This window comes from Pungitius pungitius, chromosome 19 (assembly GCF_949316345.1).
Source record: "Pungitius pungitius chromosome 19, fPunPun2.1, whole genome shotgun sequence".
In the NCBI taxonomy this organism is placed as follows: domain Eukaryota; kingdom Metazoa; phylum Chordata; class Actinopteri; order Perciformes; family Gasterosteidae; genus Pungitius; species Pungitius pungitius.
In genome coordinates this window covers 8,583,574-8,605,061 of record NC_084918.1, presented here as the reverse complement: position 1 = coordinate 8,605,061, position 21,488 = coordinate 8,583,574, and the positions used below count along the sequence as shown (strand labels likewise).

Below are 21,488 nucleotides of genomic sequence, written 5' to 3'. Positions count from 1 at the left end.
ATAACGATGTGTTTCAAATACAACTTCAGATCAGGATCAGAGCGGAGGGAGTTTGCTACTAGCATGGATTAATGGACAGTTTACACCGCAACTAATGAGAACATAAAGAGACAAGATGCCAAGAAAGGGTCACGGAAACGTGGGATGGACAGATATGGAGCATTGAGACAGACAGACAGACAGACAGAAACCACTGAGACCAACTGATGAAAATACCGGTGTGCAAGCTGATATGAGGGAGGGCGCACGAAAAACAACCCTGGTGGAGCAAAAGATCCAGAAGAGCAAAGACAAGGTGGAAAAACATAATGGGAAGAGACGTTTGAAGAAAAAAAAACAGGGGCCTCTGAGACCAAGAGATATGAGGGAGCATGGAAAAGGTGAGGAGCGTGAAGAGAAGAGACGGGGCTGGAGATGTGGGAGCCATAGAGACGGAGTCAATGGTGGAGGTGCCGGGAGGTACAGTAGGAGGGGCCCTTGAATCAAATTGATGGATAGGTGGTCCGGGAGAGGAGAAAGATTGAGACAATAGACAGAGACAAGGGAGCGAGCCAAATTTGCTGCATATTGGGGATAAACAAAAGGACAGAGACAAAGAAAGACCCCCTCAAATCTCGCTCTTTTCCCTGTGCTTACACACACACACACACACACACACACACTGCTTTGTCCGTTGCTCCTGGGTGGAATCCTCGGGCATGGCTAATATGCCTCCCCACAGTCTCCCTCCATAAAACAAAGGTGTTAAGAGGATGGGAGCCTCACAAAGACCGGCGGGTGCAGAGAGGAGACACTGGGCTCCCTGCACCACAAACGCAAACCAACTACGGCAACAAAGAACTGAGAGCGACGACAAAGACGGATTGATCCACGATAGGAGAGCGCGTGCTCTTGTCATTGTGCAGCGCCCTTCAGAATGAATGGGCGTGCAGTGTGCAGAAGTCTTATTCTCCCCCCGGCTCTTTTTATTTCTTTTTTTTTCTTCTAAATTATACAGTAGCTGCTCTTGTTAGAGAGTATTGATCAAATCTCCCAACTCCTTAGAGATCAGTGCAGGGAACAGATGAAAAGTTTATATTCGCTCATCGGCTCATGCGGGTTTCCTCTCGATGCACCTGTCGCTCAGCAGGGCCACACAGGTGAAAGTCAAATGCAATCGTGGTCGCTCTTTTTGGGTGTAATGACTCCTGTGAAGGTGTATATTAAAGGTGATGTCAAAGACAGGCTTATGAAAAAGACAATTGTAAGGGTTATGACACCATTCTGGCATTTCAGCGCCCACTGGCCGCTTTTCCTTAAAAGCCATCATTTCCCAGATGTGATATGAGCGACTGAGCGTGTCGAGTGCCATTTTGGATCCGCTGCCCTTTTAGTTCACGCCGTGACTGGCAGGGGAGCGATCCCTCGGTATGAACTAAGTGTGGCCGCGCACTTGAGCTTTTGTAACGTATAATGTGGATTTCATGGAGACCTCGGTACTGCGGACCAATCTGTGATAAGCTGGAAGCGGTCGACCGAACTTCCCTTCCCCTCTCCCGAGGCTGCTTCCAATTGTACCGCGTGGCGATGAAATGTCAGCCTTGACGGGGAGCACACCCAACAGCTCGCAAAAGGTTCGCACCCAAAGACCGAGACAGTATTTTGTATGAAGTGGAATAAAAATCTGATGTAAGCTGTTAGTTGTAAGCAGAAAAAAAGGTTGACACAAATTAAATTCCCAAAGAACAGAATATGGAGAACCTGATGAGTTGGTGACTGTTTCTTTGTGCATTTTTTTTCTAGTGTTAGTCTAGGCCACAAAGACACACATGCTCCACTCAGCTCAGTCAGGCCCAGCAGAAGCACCCAATGAGAAGGACATTTGGTTCAGTATCCCTGTAGAAGAGCAAAAGGCTGGTGTAAACATTAATGAGTATTCTGGGCACCATTTTATTGTGATGCTAAAGCATCAATGGTCACCAAATAAGATAAAACCTCAAGGTCTCTTATCGCTACATTTGAAGACAGCGATCCTGCTCTTTCTCTCTCTTTTTCCCCCTGTGTTGCTTTTTCCCCGTCGTTCCTCCCATCCCACACAGCCCTGGCATCTCCGGGCTTCTCTCTCTCTCTCTCTCTCTCTCTCTCTCTCTCTCTCTCTCTCTCTCTCTCTCTCTCTCTCTCCTGCTCCATCCGTCTTCGCTGTGGGGACCACGAGTTCCTATTGAAAACACAGCAGACATGATGAAGATGTAGATATTAACCTCTTTGGATAAGAGGAGTTGAATAGACGACGCTGTCTGTCGGTGTGATGGCGAAATGACGGGTAGATAAAACCATCACAATAAGTCGCTTTGTGTGTCTGTCCCTGAGGACAGAAGAGCAATACAACCTCAGGCTGTATCCATCCGTCGTGTCGGTTCCCTCCTCCTCTGCTGTTGCCATTTAACATGTTTGCTGGGGGATTTGGCTGCAACAGAGCAAAGAGGGCATGAGGGCGGAATGGTTAATGGTAAGATTACAAAGATGGTACAGACAAATCTCAGCTCGGAGGGTGTGGTGTGTTCATCCTTTGGACGTAATATTGTTTTGTGTAGAAGTAGCTGAACCTGGAGATAGAAGTGACAGAACATTGCTGCAACAACGACCAACAATGCAAACACGAGGGGGCAGACAAACTCAAGAGTTTTTAAACCAGGAAATGATGGAAAAGAGAATCCTATCTCCATAATATATAGTGCAGGATACTTACACAACTCCAACTAACGCAGTACATTTCCAAACAGTGTTGGCCGTTATAAGATTTTTCTTTTTACTTGATGAGTTACACATGATGATGAGTTACACATTGTTATTACACAAAGCAATGAGTTTCAAAAGTATGCGAATGTAGCGGAATGATACTTTATTCTAGTTACGCAGTGGACTATAGCCGCAATTTCCAAGACAGGCCTTGCATCTGTCTCTTTCCTTGTTTTCACTCAACAAACATTTTTTACTTTTATACTAGTTAATCCATTGCTCCTTCACATTACTCCCCCCCCACCCCCCTCCTCCCCGAAGACTTGTTTCATGACGGTAACCATTGAAAAACACACAAATGGCTACCATTCTCAAAACTAATCTTATTCGGGTGATACTGTTGATAATTACCCAGGACTTAAGCACACACACACACACACACACACACACACACTGTCCTTCTCATGCACTCACACTCACAAACCTGCTGCAGAGCCCCATCTTGTCAGTGCCGGCCCTCTGTGGCTCTCCATGTGAACTCTGTGCCAGTATGGTTCCGTCTCTCGCCCCTGGTATCTCATATCTCCATCCATCTATCCACGCTGTCGTTCTCTCATCTCCCCTCGAACTGCTTCTTCTTAACCCCCCCCCCCATCGTTTGTTGTTGTTTGTTTTGGCAGCCCTTGAACTGACTCACACGGGAGACTTAAACTGGCACAATACACACCGCTCCCATTCCAGCTGATGCCCCGCTGTTACGCCCACACCACTTCCCCTCTAATCTCCTCCGTCTTCTCCCATTACTCGTTCTGACAACGAAATAGGTTATGATAAGGATCAAGTTGCGCTTTTTATTTGGAAACAATTCGTTATGCTACCAATTGTTTTATAAGCGAAGAGTGAAGAGTGAATGAGACTTGGGGGAGGCGCTCGCTCACTTTTGCACACTTTCCTATTGACGCCCAAGACGCAGAAAAGGGTTTTTCTTTTGATGAACCCCATCGGAAATCTGACCACACTGATTCAAAACTTGATTCTTAGTGCCAGAGAGTCTGTTATCTATTTGTTATTTTTAGACATCCATGCTATTTTGTGTTTGTGACGACAGAAGAAGGCTTTCAGTTGAATCTTTTGATGCTTAATGAGCTTTGCTTTAATAAAACGTGCTTGTTTTGCTCTCCGTTTCCCAGAGGCTACGTTACTGCACCAACTTGCCATTTACTTTGACTCAGTAGATCAGCTTCAAGGACGATGACACTCACTAATTGGGTTGGGGAGTAAGATGCTTGGCGTCTGGGATGGCCAGGGCTTAGCTTAGTTGGCTGAGGTTGGGGACCTTGCTGACCTATCTGTGAAGGTCTTAGTTTTAAACTCGGTTCTCTCTTGTAGTGCAAAAGCATAGACACATGCACACACGCACGCATACGTGCCCACACAAATTGAGATGGTTGTAAAGTCTCTTGAGCACACAGTGTTAATCCTTTTGTCGCTGGTCTGAACAGTGGCCTGCAGAGAGATGAAGCTAATTATTTTTATGAGGACAATAAACCCACAGGTCACCAAGGCCAACACACACACACACACACACTTAGAATATATATATAAACACACTATATCCGTAGCTTCCTCTTAATGTTTAGTCCCAGTTCATAAAAATAAAAACATGCAATAATACAGCAGAGTATATATCACATCTCCCAATGCAATTGTGCTGCATCAAAAGTCAGCTTCAATCCCCTGCTATGAGAAGTATGGCTCAGGAGATTTCATTGTCTCTGAAAGCATTTGACAAAGCGATATTGACGGTGCAGCTTATTTTTCCTGGGATAAAGTGAAAAAAGTAATATTGTTTCACTCCCTCTTGCAGTTGTTGTGATATATTTCCCTTCACCAGAATATTGACACCTATCTCTCTGCCTGGTTACTGTCCCATGCCAGAATTACATTATCTAAGGCAAGGAAAACAATATTGCATTTCTTATTGAAAAGCAGCGATCCTTCACCTTTTATCCACTCATTAAAACATGCACGCTCACGGGCTCACAAAGAAGTTTTTTTTTTTTTTACAACAGATGCTCTCAGAAGGGCCCACGTTGTCGCTGGTGTTTTATGTAAGCACAGATTGCGCGTGATAATGCAAAAGATAATGTAAACAGGGCCCTGAATCAGTGCTTAAGTAGATTTCTGAAGTCACAGGTGTGATGTATGACAGAGTGGGGCTGTCTGTCTGAGAGGCATTTACCATCAAGCTGCGTAAAACATGTCGAGCAAATGAATTACGCTCAACATGCAGCTGCTTTGTGTCAATATAAATCACATTAATGCGCCAAAAGCCTCAACCAGCGAATGGTTTAACAATGACTCACTTGCAACGGGAAGGAGTTTGGACAGATTGTAGCACAACTTGATTGCCTTCACCAGACTTTGCGTTGTGCTCTTTCCTGCTAGGTACACAGTGAGCATTGTTGTATTCAACCGGGAACCAGTTCTCTTTTTCTTGAAAGGAACTTAAACGTAGTTGATTTTGTGTGTGTCTGTGTGTGTGTATTTCTTCCCCAGATGGGACCCCGTACACATGGTGGGTCGGTCGGGGCAGCGAGAAGCACTTCTACTGGGGCGGCTCAGGGCCCGGCATCCAGAAGTGTGCCTGTGGCATCGACAGGAACTGCACGGACCCCAAGTATGACTGCAACTGCGATGCCGACAGCAAACAGTGGTATGTCAGCGAGTCCCAGGAAGGTTCAACAATGATTGGTGTATTAATTCATCAACTGTTTTCCCGTCACACACCAGTCCGCCCACTGCAGTGGAGCATGGCGGGTCATGCTGGGACATTGATACAGCCGAGTCAGCACATCCGTTCTTTACATCATTTTGCTGTACATTCTGCTTCAACAGTAACTGCACCCTCAAGCAGGTTTCTCTTAAGTGACAAACAAAGTGATATCACTGAGCTGTGACCGCTTTTTGAACACACTTGATCCTAAAAGCTTTTACTTTGTTACAGATGCTACGTTCTTTTAAAAGAGAGTAGAGTAAAAACTGCAATAACCTTATGCAACTGGGGACTAACTGTATGTTGTTTTTTTAATAATAATGTAACTTAAAAGCATAGTCTAACTAACTCTATGTTGCTATGCAAGAACAGTAGGACTTTCATGACATGGATCATTAACTGGTTGCCAAACAGACATTTCACCTTTGGACATCTATCTTCAGCCTTTTGCTTTTAGCAGAATGCCATGAAGGTCGACATCCAGCATCCATTCATGTTTTAACCAGCTCAGAGAGTTAATGTGAATTAAAGTTAAAGATTGCTGGCTACAGCTGATTAAATCCACACCACACATGTACACCACCTACTAAAGTAGCTTGTGTCTACTTCTGTCAAGGAGCAGAAAAGTACAAATGTACCACCATTAAATGTAATGGTTTCAATTATCAAATTTATAGTCAGTAAGGGGTTTAGGGGTTATGAATCCCTCCATAACCCAATAGACTGCAGTTGATATAGCAACTATAGTGATATATCAATTGAACTTGAAAAGTGAACCTGCCGTACCCATAGCAATTGTGATTTCACTGCGCTTAAGCATAAATTGTGCCTACCGCTAATGTTAATGTTGCATTAATCTGTCACTTGGACAGTCTGATGAGGTGTCTAACTTAAAACTGCCTGAATGATGAACACAATCATCAATGATGTATTTATTCAACAGGGGTGTTTGCCTCCAGAGCAAACAGTTTGTGTTTCAAAGCTCCTTTAGCCATCTGATGGATATTCTCATTAAAGCAATCTCATTGCGTTGTGCGTGTGTGTGCATGTGTGAACTTACTGTATGTTTGTCTGTGAGTAATTGAGAGTTAACAAGAAGAAAAAAAAATCATTTACTTTCATGTCTCCCTCCTCATCTCTAAAACTGATTGTTTTGCAAATAAATCGTACTCTGTCTGGTTCTCTCCATTAATAATGTATGCATTAATATCTCATTGTTTGGCTGAGTGAGTTTATGAAATATTAACCATGAAACTATATTTCCACTCATTACCATAATTTGGCAGCACATAGAAAAGCACACACCGACACACATGCACATACAGACACATATGCATACACAAAGCCACAAATGAGATGAGATTTTAGAACAGAAATCAACTGGACACCTTTTAAATCAATTGCTATTGTGACAAATTTGGAGCACTTGAGCAGGTGTTGTTTTGTCCATTTGTATCATTAGATTACCAATAGACTAATAAGACAAAATTCAGAATTCCTTATTCCTTAACCCTCATCTATCCACCTAACCCTCATTCATATTTGCTTTAACAATTGTTTTCTTCACCTACGTGTTGCTATTTTGTTAATTATATTGCTCATATATATATATATATATTTTTTTTTTTTGCGGGCATACCGACTTTCACTGACTACGACGCACTATGCTTCGCCTGAGAAAATCACAGATGCACAAAAAAAAAAACCTCAACATTGTTAAACTGTTTTTTTTCCCTCATCCCACTGTCTGCATGTTTCTTTCAACCCGTCTGACAGGAGAGAAGATTCTGGCCCCCTGACATATAAAGAACACCTGCCAGTCAGCCAGGTTGCTGTGGGTGACACCAACAGACCGGGCTCTGAAGCCAAGCTGACTGTTGGACCGCTCCGTTGCCAAGGAGATAGTAAGTGCTTTTTTTATGGATGCATACTGTATGTATTATGGAGATGTAGTTCATGATGAAACATTCAGCAGCAATCTTTAGCATTTTGTCTGAGACCTGTAGACCAGTGTGAGCACTCTGGATTAGCTGCAGGTGTAAAAAGGTCCTTTAAATGAGGCAGGACAGCTGCAGCTGCAATAGCTTATTTCAGGGGAAACATGTGGCTCGACGACAGCTGCTTGGACGATTGGTTTCAGTGTTAAAATAATTCCCAGCAGGTCGTAGTCTGGGGGCAGGACTGCATCACCTTTTTGAGCGGTTCATCTAAGGTGGAATCGAGAGACCACCTCCAGTCTCTACAACACAGCTTGTATTAAAATTCATGTTTCATCGTGTTTTGCTTTTGAGCAGTCAGGGAGAACACATGACCTTTTGTAATTTGGAGAAAATCCCTGCACAAACAGGTTATTGTGCTCGATCACGCTTTACGTTCCAATGTGATCATTTTTCCCTGCGTAAGTACAAGGAATTACTCATAGAGAAAATGAGATGGTGCTTACCACAAAGGTTACTGGTCTGTACCAAAATGTAGAGGATAAGATTTTTTTACCTATTAAGATACGGATGGCTCTCTGAAGTCTATTGAACCATATAAGTGCTGCATCTGAAATGCCAACACATTGCTAATAGGTCAAGCAGTACTGCATGGACGATAGAACATATTCTCTAAAAGTATATCTTTTGTCCAAAGAAGGTAATTTGTGATCATCGGGAGAACTGATTTGCATGCAGGGAGTCTGCCTTAGAACCAGACTGGTGGCTGGACAGTTACCTTTTATCGAGGAGAGTTGTTACAATTTACTGGTGGGCTGGTGTCTTGTAAAAAAAAAACATTTATTGGTGAATTAAACCGGCAGAAACTTTTGTAATTAAAAAAAAAGTTTGGAGTTGGAATAGCTTTTTCAAAGCAAATTCAAAGCGGACATTGGTGCAACCCCAGTTTTCTTCCCATGGGTTTATGGTGGGGTTATGCAGTGATATGAGCGGTTTGTAATTGAACGGGAGTCTTGTGGCCAGGTAGTGATGCAGTGTGAAGGGGGGGAGAATATCATGGCATTCACGTAGGGTTGGACCTGAGCTGAATGGCAGATAGTTGCTGATGAGTGTGAAGCAGATTCATAATGTCCTACTACCACTACTGACAAAGGCAATATAAAGTGCATGTACAGCCTGCATAAGTAGTATGCAAAATGACACTTGGAATAGATTTATTTGAAAGTGTTATTTCACTTCAACGAATGGTTAACCCTGATGCATCTCTTACACTTGGTTAACGGGAAAGTTTTTCAGAAATGTATCTTATCGTAACTTTTGAATGAACTCATTAAAGCTCCAATGGATAAGGGCACCCTCATCCCAATGATGTAAACACACGCAGCCATAGTTCCCATTGGGAGGGGTTATTCATGTCATAAGGCTGGTGCAGGAGGGCAGGCAGGACTCAGATGCAGGGTTCCAAAACAAAACGTGACTTTTAATAAATCCAAATGGACAAACGCCGTCATGCAACATATACACTCACCATGGGACATTGAGCCAGGACTGGCAGAGTCGGAGGCGTGAGTCTTGGAGCCAGGGGAGGAGGTCGCTGCAACCCAGCACGGGAATCAGAGCGCTGCGGCCCAGCGTGAGGAGGGGGTCGCTGCGGCCCAGCGCGGAATTCCGTGCTTTAGAAGCGTCTTTTTTTAATCATTGCATGAATTTTGTGTCCTGAAAACTATTACAGTAACAGGAAGCGTGTCGGGTTTCTCTTTGGTGAACCAAGCTACAGCTGTGAAAGCAGCATCAAAACACGTGGTCCTCAGAGAGCATAGATTTGAAGATAGAGTTGAATGAATTCTTCATAGAAGGGTTTTTGTCTTTTGAGATTCAGGTACCCCCCTCATCCGCTGTTTATATTTTATTATTTTTATTTATCTCCTATGACAAAATAGATTAAAACAGCATAGTGGGGAAGTAATGTCGGATCTGCTGTGTGATGTTACAAAGTACTGGAGAGGTTTTGAGAAAAGTAATATCCTGTGGAGAGGAAAAAGAAAACATGGATTTAATATTTAGTTCATGGCAGCATGATCAGTAGGATAGTAATGCTTCATATATTATCTATTGACTACTAATTTTTCTTACAAAAGGCAATAATAGAGTGGAGCTATGAAATACCAGTGGAGTGTAAGTGCAGATAAGTGCATTCTGCACTCATACGGTCCTGAATTTATATAGATTTCTCATACAAAGTATAAAAATAACATAGTTCTGACCTGACTGGACTGCGTAAATCTTTGTTTATACTATAAATATAGTATAAATAAAGTATACCATACTATTTTGCCGTAGTGAAGGCGCCGGAAGATGGTCTAATCCCGGCCGGCGGATTGGTTGTGCAATCACATGCCTCTCCAAACAGTTTACTGATTGAAGCACTATTTACATGATATTTCCATTTAGATGATTTAGAAAAAGGAGGTCTTGAAAATCAAAGAGTCAACTGGATACTTAACATTAGTTTCTTTATAATGCATGTAATGCTTGTTTCTTAGTGAAAAGCTAATCAAGTATTCCAAGAACATGAAATCTCAGTTTACAAATAACTGTAATTCCTCCTCCATATTTCTGGATTTGCGTTTATGGATTTTTGCTGGGTACACTTTGTAGTCTTTTTGATTTTTCACAGTACATATTGTTGGTGCGCACATGTCTCAGAGAATAACAGCCCATGGATCACAAACGCCTCCGTGCCTGCTCCACCATCAGCGGAGGCTTAGGCTTTGGTTCCATGCACGAGTATAATCAAAGCTTCGCGCTCTCCTCCGATGCATTCGCCCGCTGATTATTTGCATAAGCCTCCAAACAGGACGCAGTTGCCCAAATACAGACAGACCCCGCTGAATGGGATTAGACGGCCTTTTGGGGCGAGGGCCCGCTCTTTAGCCACCCTCCCCTCGTGACGACACTTCCTCCTCCCCGCAGTGCGAGCTGCCATTGCAGGCTTTCATACATTTCTCCCGATAGCTGTCATTTAACATGGCTTCGTTGCTTCCACTGACCTCTGAACTAACCGCCCTGTGGATGATCCTCAGTTGCTTGGAGCTCGGTGGTGACCTTGCCTGGGCCGCAGTGACACCACATCCGTCACCACATGCATCCTCTCTACCCAAGAACTTCAGGGGTTCAGTCAGGGTTAAGTGCTTTGACCGCTCCGTGCTTTTCGTCTTCCGCTCCATGCGGGGGAACAGCTGTCCGTGTGCTTCAGAGAGAGTAGTAGAACTGGGTTTACAACAGCGTAACCTTCGTTATGGTTCTCTCTCAGTCTCTGGAATCCTGGAGGAGACAGGAAGTGGCGACGGTGCAGATCATGACAGAACACCTCCCGTCGCTTCTCACCGGGGTCGCACTCATCACGGCGCCTTCATCGACAATCCGGGGCCACTCTCGCTAATGTCCGTTCATCAGAGAGCTGCCAACACACCAACCAACCATGACTTAATGACCCATGACATCACATCTGTTTGTGTGGGCAGGTCCATCGTGTAGCAGTGTGGCAAACACTATTACACAAGATGGAACTTTCCGTCACTTGGAAGTTAAGGTACCACCTGAGGTTTGAAAAAACTCATAGAGGAGAATCAACAACTTTGAGATATGGAAGAATTAAAGTCTAGTCAAGTGTGTAGAACTTTTCACTTTTGGTTCCTAACTATGTGAAATTAAGGAAGTATCTAAGCAACCGCTAAGGCGCTTCTAGGCTTCCTTTCTTATCTCCTCTAGCTGAAGAGCCTTTTGTAGTCCTTGTTGTAGCCTGTCGGTGACTTCCGCAGTCTTTACAACTACGGAGTGTAGTGAAAGTGAAATTGGATCCCAATAGAGACAAAGAGGGAGTTAATCCTTTTTATATTGAGCGACCAAATGAACAAACTAACTTTAAAATGAAAATGACTTTGAGGTATGTTTTCAATAGTTGTAGCTTGGACACCGAAACACAGAGAATACATCATTCATTGGCCCATTAAAGCATATTAAACATGTATTAAAAATTTCACACGTGAATTGTTACTCCGTGTATGATTGATGCTCCTCATACTGAGCGTGGAGCTCTGTCTCAGTAAGAGCAATGATGATTGGCTGGCATGTAATGAGCTTTCATAGGCAAATGACTAATGTTTTGAGCAGTCAGGGAGAGTTCTAGTAAGGAGGTGTGTGTGTGTGTGTGTGTGTGTGTGTGTGTGTGTGTGTGTGTGTGTGTGTGTGTGTGTGTGTGTGTGTGTGTGTGTGTGTGTGTGTGTGTGTGTGTTCGTTCTGTAGTGGGCGCAGGAGCAAGTAAGAGTATAACTTTCTGTGTGTGTGTAGATACGTGCTTGTGCATTAATGAAGCCCATTTCCATGGCTAGTTTAATGGAAGCCCAGGCAGACAGAGAGGAATTAGTCCCATTTATAGATGTTAAAAGGGTTTGGACATTTAAATAGATGGGAATGAAAAAAAAAATGACTGCAATTGACGCAAAGCAGAATGTGTTCCATTATTTTAATATAATGCACCCGCTCTGAAACGTGCCTTGCCTCATGACTGACCACAAATAAAAGCTCACAACGGTCACCTATAATAGCTCAAAATGAATTAATCTGTCTCTACCCTTTTGTCGCTGTTCATATGCCAACATAAAATATATTCATAGCTCTCATCCTGCTATGCTTTTAGAGACATTGAAGTATCTGGTGGTGCAGACCCTCAAAATGTGGGCTCATTACTTTTTGTTTTGGAATAAAGTCTTCCTTTCTCAACTGTTACGTTGACTATTTTCTTAGCTTGTCACAGGACATTGTTTACCTTTTAACTACGGAGCATAAATGAGGTCTTATGGATGTAATTTACTGTATTTTTTCAACATTTTGAGTTGGTTTTTATCTGTCAAAACCTGTTTATGATTTATTTTATGATGACATGATAATGTTTTAACTACAGACATTTATAAGCAGAACACACAAGAACATTGTATTATGTTTGTAGGTGTGTAACAAAAGCAGTTTACAGTCCAGAATGTTTTTGATTGCATTGCATCCATAAAAAAGATAGCGTACGTGCATTCGTTCCTTTTAAGGATTATATTTAACAAGAAATACTCAAAGGACAGTTGTTTCTTTGATAAACTTTGATATACTTTTTTCTTACCCGTGAAGATTTAGTGCTAAAAATGTACAACAAGATACTTAATTAGAAAGTGAGATTGATGAAGGCTTTGTGCAGATCTGACAGACACCAAACTAATTACCTGAAGTTCCATTTGCTGTATTTACAGTAAACATACAGAACCTAGACCATCAAATTAGATCATCAAATAAATGTAGATAAGTTGAAATTTGGTTCACTATGGAATTGTATATGCGTGATGTGCCACACTTCTACATGTTTCCCAACGTGTTGTGTTATGAACGATTATATCTGAGCCGTGCACTTGGGGGCACAGATATATCACACTCCAAGATCCGAGCTGCCGTCTCTCGTGTTACACTATTCTTAGTCCTCTGATTAACTCCACGCCAATGCACCCACCCACCCGCTTTGCACCTGTAGCAGCATAAGTGGCAAGTGAAAGTAAAATGAGACTGCACAGCTTGTGTTTGATCCAGCAAACTGACTAATACGTGCTGTAGAAGTCTCGGCCCTCAATGTCACAACCGACATTGATAAGACACGGGACACTGTGTGTACTGTTTTCCTGCAGAATGTGTGAGGATGACAGGAGCTAATGTGGAAGTAAAAGTACCTGTTCTATTTATAAGCATGTATTTATTGTTTGAATGTAGCCTGTGTGTGTGTGTGTGTGTGTGTGTGTGTGTGTGTGTGTGTGTGTGTGTGTGTGTGTGTGTGTGTGTGTGTGTGTGTGTGTGTGTGTGTGTGTGTGTGTGTGTGTGTGCGTGCGTGCGTGCGTGCGTGCGTGCGTGCGTGCGTGCGCGTGTGCGTGCGTGTGTGTGCCTGAAAACGTCCTTGTTAATGACATGAGAAGGTGCAGTTAGTCATCCTCACGTTCTGCTGGTACTGACACATAACCCGCCCGGTCAAGCATGGACAGATGAATCATCTAGTTGGCTTCCAGACCCGAACTTCACCCCAGATTGTATCTCACATCATGTCAGACTCTACGGTTCAGTGGGCTTGAAGAGTCCCTGCGGCCTATTCCAGAGGTCAGCAGCTGTTTGCAACACAACATGTTTCAGTCAAATGAGTTGATGTGTCCAAAGGACGTCCACAACAGGATAGAAAGATAGTGATAAAGTGTAGACACATTTGAGAAGAGGCTGTGTGACGAAGCTGCAGAGGTGCTCAGTTTGACTCTGTTCTGCTCATGATATTATAATATTTATTGTTTAGCTTGAGGTTTCCAGTTGACAGATGGATCTTTTGTGAGTGATTTTCTTTTGATGTCATGCATGTTTAATGAACACATTGGTTTACTTGGTTGCCGATCTTGTAGCTTCTAAAGTCGTCTACTACAGTGATACACCACACTATGAGACCATGCGCATTAGTGAGAAGAGGGGACAACGGGGTGTGACGTCCGCCATTTGCTTTACCTTGCAACCAATTAGACAGAAAAATGGCGTTTTGAGAAAAAAAAATTAAAAATCCATTTGAGAAGTGCTCCAAAGAGCTCATTGATTACCACAGACAAGGTTCCCAAAATGCTTTTTGCTTTCGTCTTCATACATACCATCATTTTTATACATATAAATGCATCAGGAAAATGGATTGATTTTAAACCGCAGATTGTAGTAACACACATTTACTTCATACCAAGGCCGTTTGCTATGGCAGGCCACTCAGTTTATATGTTATGACATTTTGTTACATTTTGTGGTCAATACATTTTTGAATGAAATGCATTTTCCTTGCTTTCAAGTGTATTGTCATGCATTGCAACTAGCAGCTGTATATGTGTAACGTCTCAGTCAGACATTTTGGTGGCTATTTTGATAAATATGTCAATATCGGAGGGATAAAAGAACCCTGCCAATCAGTTGCTGGATCTGGATTCGGTATGATGTTTATTCCTCTAACACAGTTCTCTCTCCAATACTCTATTGTTTTGTTCTCCTTTGCATGTCGACCCTTAGATCCCCTTTGAGCCCATTCTCTCTAGCCCTCCTGCTACCTTCCTCTGCTCCTCTTGGTCTCCCTCCTTCCTTCTGTAGCGTGACTCGCCTCAAGGCTCTATACCTTTATCCTTGTGTCCTTCTTGCTTCTATGTCTTTGTCAACCCTTTTTTTTTTACTCTCTTGCTCAATGCACTTAAGGTCTCATTATAAATAGATATTTGAGACATGTTTATGTTGCTTGTTCTTGTGATACAGTGAGGGCCGATTCATGTGGCATAGTCAGAAGAATACATGTGAATGCATGTCTGTCAACATGCTCTTCATGTAATTATGTTATTTCTTATTAAATAGCATTATTATGGTACGTTAGAGCCCTTGTATTTGTTGCATTCTTCAAAACAATTCTTTTGTAATCAGTCAGTGATTGTGCATTTAAGTATCACCAGCAAAGCGTGCCTTCTTGCTATTTAGAAGCATCACAGTCATCTTAATTATTTGTTTCCCCTCTGCAGGCTTCCTCCTGTTCTAGTCCACAATTAGCCCTGTTCAATAATTGGCTTCATCCCCCGTTGAGAAATGAACAGTATTCCAACTTCAAGCATACTAATCTGAAAGGCAGCCTCAGCAGGGTCATTTCTGTGTGTGTGTGTGTGTGTGTGTGTGTGTGTGTGTGTGTGTGTGTGTGTGTGTGTGTGTGTGTGTGTGTGTGTGTGTGTGTGTGTGTGTGTGTGTGTGTGTGTGTGTGTTTGGACACTATCTGCCCTTGCCCCTGGTGACAGGATGTAAGGCGAGGAGGAGAGAGGAGAAGCTGGGCTCTGCCGTTTGGGAACGCTTATCGCACTGAGCCAGGAGACACACACAAACACACCGAAATACAAGGACACTGCTGCATATCTACACTAACGGCCATGCACTCACACAACAAACAACACAGTACACATGTTGTGTACTACGTAGCAAAGAAAAAAGCAAACCAGTCCTAAAATGATTCAATAAGCTGATTAGTCGCTGCAGAAAAAATAAACAGCAACAATCCTAAAGGAATGAGCACTTGTAATTTATCTAAACAAAGTGGGACGTTCTCGTCATTGCTCTCTACTTTTCATTTTCCCTGAGTGACAGGAGTCAAACAGGCTCGCGGCAGCGGGAGGAGAGGGGAAAGCAGAGAAGTCACTACATCAACCACAGTCCGATAATTCATCAGCAGCTGCTTAGCGAGCTGCTACTTTGTCTTCATTAGCGGCACGCTGGTTTTGCTTTATAAAAGTCATTAGAAAACTTGTTATCAAAGTTCCCTCGGCACTCTATTCATGTAACCTAGTCGCCTTCTCAGGTCCTCATTTAGAAGACAATAGTCTATCTCTCGCTCTGCCTTTGCGATATGATCAACTTTCTAGTGAGTATTATTGAACTAGCAGGAAATTACAGGCTCCGTTAAAAACCTTTGCACAGAAATAGAGTTTTCACTTGATGAAATCATTTCGACTGAGTAGATATTAAATGAGCCACATTAGAGAATGGACATGAGATAAAACTGTTTTATCCTGGATAGATGGATAGCTTTTTAGAATGAAACAAAAATGGATGCCTAACCATTTGAAATCCAACCATTGCTGCAATGAATTTATTCTGCAGCTGATGGAGGCTACATCAGGTCCATGCGTGATGGGCTGGTTGAGAGCTCTGATTCTATTGATTTTTCCACAGATAACTACTGGAATGCGGCATCCTTCACCACCCCGTCATCCTACTTGCACTTTGCCACCTTCCATGGTGAGACCAGCGCCGACATCTCCTTCTACTTCAAGACCAGTGCGCCGTACGGCGTCTTCCTGGAAAACCTGGGAAACACAGACTTCATTCGCTTGGAGCTCAAATGTAAGACGCTTCGGATTGATTGTGTGTGTGTGTGTGCGTGTGTGTGTGTACGCCTTGTCATCCCTCTAATTCTCTCTCTTACTCAAGCCCTTCATCTGGCCTAGTGTGAGGTTTAATACAGCCGTCTGATGGGGCCGTGTGCAACCTGCCAGCGTACAAACTCAGTCACATAAACACCATGATGTGGATGCACACACCAGCAACATTTAATTGCCCGCCTGATTATAGTGCACTACTTTGTGTGATTGCAAGAGAGAGCAATCATTTATTTAAGGTAATTGGTGTGTGCAATAATTATGTCCATTATGAACCTCTGTTTAACCAAATCACCCATTTTCAGGGTTGACAAAACACAAGCTCACACACAAACGTACACAGACACATTTTCTCTCACTCTCCTTTTCTTTAAAAAAAAACCCACATTCTTATGAATGTGAGCGTTTTAACTCAAGTACAAATAAACACAGACACCCACATAGACAGGGTCAAGATGGCGTCAGTCAAATGGGTACATTGTGTGTAAATAAAAGTTACTTTAGAAAAAGTAGAAAACTAAAACTGAATTGATTGAATTTCAATCTATATCGACTCAGATGAAAGAAACACTCAAAGACCAGTAGATTTGTATTCACATCTGTAGCTAAACTCTGAAAACTGAAATTACTAGAATAAATTTTGTTAGGATATATTTGATACATTTGCATAACAGGTGTTGCCTGTTTCACAAGCGTTCCCTGTCGAAGGTTAAAACTGCAGTCTGTTGTTCTGAGCTGTGACAGATTTGCAGAATCTTACAGTGGAGAGATATAAAAAAGTGATGCATATTAACATACTGAGATAACTTTTCAAACTAACTTACATCATCTGGGATGATGCATCTATGTAAAGTTCTGTTTTCCCTCTGTGGCCGCAGCTGGGTATGACACACAGCTGGGTGACCTCTGACTGGAAGAAAAGGAGATTGTCACTAGTCTGAACATTAAGAATAACATCCAAAGACATTGGGCGTCATTCCCCGATATCAAACCACGGTTTTTCTTCAAAATCTACGTCTGTTTCATGATGTGTTGAAAACCCACATAATTGCTCCTACCCTGGTTGGCTGTTGTTCTAATGACTTCCCATGTTCCTCTCAAATTGAAAGCACACTCTTAATTAGTTCATGCAAACACCCATTGACACCAAAGAGCATGACTCCCAGGCAATCTGCTCGAACAAAACAGGGATCATATTTAGGATTTAGTGAACTCTAGTGGTGCGAGCTTGGGAAGCTGCTCAGGCCTCGCATTCCTGGAGTGTTGGAGAGCTACGATGTCCTTCTTCTGACGAGGAGGCTTATCTTTAGCACAACAAGAAGCTCTTATCAGTACTCTCTTTTGAAATAATTGCTTTCACAACCATATATCGTATGGAATTCAGAACAGAATTATATACTGAACATATCGAAATATTGTTTCTAGCAGAAACAATTAAACTGAATGTCACAATAGGAAAACAAATGTAGCTTAATATAATGAATTACATACCGTATTTGATAAAGAATGAAGAACACAGACATCCGTCTGTATCAGTCACTGTCCTATCGGCTGCTTTTTCTCAGTCAAGAGAACGATCCATAAAAACGAATCGTGCGAGCAAGGCTTGTGTGAACATGAAAGTGGGTTCAATTAGGTTTCACTTTTGTTTACATGCATGTTCTTTTTAATCACAAATATTCTGTTGCACGGACAGTAAGAAGCGTAGCTGCCGTTGACTTAAGTGTCCTTCACTTCACCTTGTATTCGGGCTTTGTACGTGTGTGCTGTCCATGTTCGTGGGTAGTCGAAGGAGCCCCACAGCCATGGCAGACCAAATGCGCGGTGCAGTGTGATAATAGACTAGGCCAAAACATTAAAATTCATTAAAATTCAAAAGGAGATGGTGCTGTTGGCATTGGCACATTAAGTCAGATTTGAGAATTAATACTTGATTCAGAGACTTCTGAAATAACTGCTCTCGTCATATAATAGAAATGGGGAAGAACAAAGCATTTTAAATAAATCAAAAACCGCTTTGACCTCACATCTCACATCTCCAATTTTCTAATTCCTTTTTGTATATATAAATACTGCTAACAATTAAACAAAGTTATATACACACCAAATTCATCCACATGCTTATTCTTGCGGGCAAAGAATCGTGCTGACGCTACAGCGTTCATGCAAATACAGTGACAATTTTACCAAAAGAGGATTAGTATTTGACTTCTAAACGTTCACATCAAAAACCACACACAGAGATAGTAAGTACCTAGTCTGTCACGGCTGCACAGCAGGCCAGAGGAGATAATGTGCGTGTGTGTGTGTGTGTGTGTGTGTGTGTGTGTCTCCCCGGGGCTTTCAAAATGCCCCACATCGATTTCCTCTCCCCTCTCCCTTGCTATCATCTTACGTTTTGCCCCACAGCCCCCGTTTAGACACACACTCGCTAAGCGACTTGCATGCACCTCCTGGCACCGTCACACACTTAAATACACACATAATCTCGGCCCTCTCGCTGGTGCAAAAACTCTATCTGCTACAATTTAGTCAAGGTATGAAATAACTAGCATTAGGCCAGGATGGCATAGCTGTGCCATTGCAGGAGCTCGAAACTCACACACACGACCTTGTACAAATATCACACTACTGTGACCACAGCAGACTAAGAGCCATCAGGAGGAGACTATTCCTCTTTGAATCTTAAGAAGTAGACAGACACATTTGTGTGATTGAAGAACCTATCTGAACCATGCAAACTGGACTGGCAATAGGATTGGGGACAGATTGAAAGCCTCCAAAATACAGATTTTCTTAACTTAGTGGGGTGCTCTATGCTTTAGTTCAAAGTTGGTATTTGCCATGTTTTAAGTCTTTAAGAGGCTGCAATTTTACTAAAAGTCTTCCCCAAAGGTTATAAGTGGGAAACATGCTTGGAACTTAACTTTTCAAACTGTATTATTGCCTTTTTTCTGTAACGACCAAATAGACACAAAGTCAATATCTGGAGTTTAGCAATAAATGGCTCTATAAGCCATAGAGGCATCTGATGAAGCAATATGAAGTCATCTACTAATTAGAAAAGCAAAAGTAAATATTAAACTCATTTTATCTGTTCTGTGCACACAATAAGTCTACATATTGAAATATTAATAGTGCGTAAAGAAAAAACTCAAAGCCAACATGCAAGTGTGTTTCACATACAAAAAGTACGCCAAGTTAAAACTTCCATCACCGCTGTTTCAATAGATGAGACAGGCTCTGCGCTCGGAGGGAGCTCAAGTTTTCATTCCTGCCTATGGACGAAGCATAAAAAAGAAAGTTGTACGGCATCCATCTTGATCGGCAGTGCGGCTCACGTAACACACAAGCAAACACACACTCGCATGCCGTTCGGCGTTGCTATAGCAGCATCACTGTAGCTTTGTTTCTATTGGGGTATTCTGATATATGTGTTTGGCTTTCTTTCATTTAAAATGAGTGATGTCACTCCTCCCTTCCCTTCAGACTTGCTCTCTGCACAAAGATGTAATTTATTCAGTGTACTATAACCTGTCAGAGGGCTTAGAGACTGTCTGCCTCACTATGCGTGTGTGCGTGTACAGTATGTGTTAAATACTTTTATGTGTTGTGTGGGTGGCTGCATGTTTAAGCGTTTTCAGAGCTCATCGATTTTGTTAATTCTTAACGGCTAATGCGCAAAAAAACAAGCATAAATTAAAGAACAAAAGTAACAAACAAAGAAATTAAAAGAGTGAAGGATGCAATAAAGAGGAATGGGAGGAGAGACGCGGGGACGTGGTGCTGATGTTGGAAAGCACAAGTAAGAAAATAACTAAAAAAGACAGAAGAACATGCGCCATGCAGGAGGATATCTAGAGTTTGAAGAATGAAACAGATAAAAGCAGTATCAAAATCGAAAAAATACATAGTGATTATGCAAACAGAAACAGAACAAGTATTTTTCCCAAATGACCACTCCGTAAAATGACCCACTCTCATACCTCAGCCCAGTGAAGCATAATGGAGCAGTAATATATAAAGCTCCAAAGTGGTGATTCATCATCGCTAAGACGGCGGCACACGGGAGCCCGTTACCACCATATGGCACCACCCAGAATATACAGCTTTTATACAGCAGTCTCACAGTGGTCCCAAACATTAAGGAAAGAGTCAAATTTGGTTTTAATTTGACAATTCCAAATCATCGCAGCAGCAGAAGAATATCCTCAAGGAAAGCTGATGCTTCGAAAAATGAATGTTTTATAGTGAAAAGCTTTAATAAAACACCTTTTGGTCCACAAGTTATGCAGCATATTTAGTCGCTGTGGTCCAAACCACCAGTGTCCTCCACTCAGGAAATAGAAACGCGGCTTAGCTTTAATATATGTAAAGCTGTATAATACCTCTGTTACTTAATAACTTTTCAAATGTCTTATCACGTGGATATAATTCAACCTGACTGTTTCAAGTTGAGATAGAGGTTAAAAGAACACACACACACACACACACAGACAGACCTTTACTGTGACTACACACTGACAAAGTTTTCAGATTGATCACCGTTCCCTACATAGTTAAAAATCCATTGTGACCCCACCAATGCAGTAGCAAAACATCTGGGATGGACAGGTGGTAGGCTGGAACACACACACACACACACTGTAATAATGAAATATCAATGAATATTTGACCTGTTATAATCATTAAAGGAATAACAGTGCCCCCTGTTGTTTTGTTGAAATCTCAGGCTACTGAACTGCACAGATGCAATCTACTATATGGCATTTCCATCAAAACATACACACACACTTACACACAAATCCACGTACTCTAAGATAATGAAAATAAATGAAAAACAAGGCTGTCTTGCCCTCATTTTTCATTAATGATGCTTCCCTTTGTTCATTGACACGCCCTTTTTGGCATTCATCTTCATCTGTCGCTCTGTTTCTTCTCTCGCTCGTTGGCTTTCATCTCCTCTGAAAAAAGACTAGAACAAATGAAAAAGTAAAATAATGAAAACTGCTGTGTTGCACCTGTGTGCCACGTAAAATTCCAGCGGTT

General features: G+C 42.2%; 1 protein-coding gene across 1 annotated transcript in view; it reads left to right on the top strand.

Annotated features, from left to right (window-relative positions):
- The window catches only part of cntnap2a (contactin associated protein 2a), a 159,200-nt gene that overhangs the window by 108,791 nt on the left and 28,921 nt on the right, over positions 1 to 21,488 (top strand). The window contains exons 17-19 of the mRNA XM_037456600.2: positions 5,278 to 5,434; positions 7,271 to 7,398; positions 16,234 to 16,404. Of these exons, the coding sequence (XP_037312497.1) occupies positions 5,278 to 5,434; positions 7,271 to 7,398; positions 16,234 to 16,404 (456 nt within the window). The remainder of the gene's footprint in view (positions 1 to 5,277; positions 5,435 to 7,270; positions 7,399 to 16,233; positions 16,405 to 21,488) is intronic.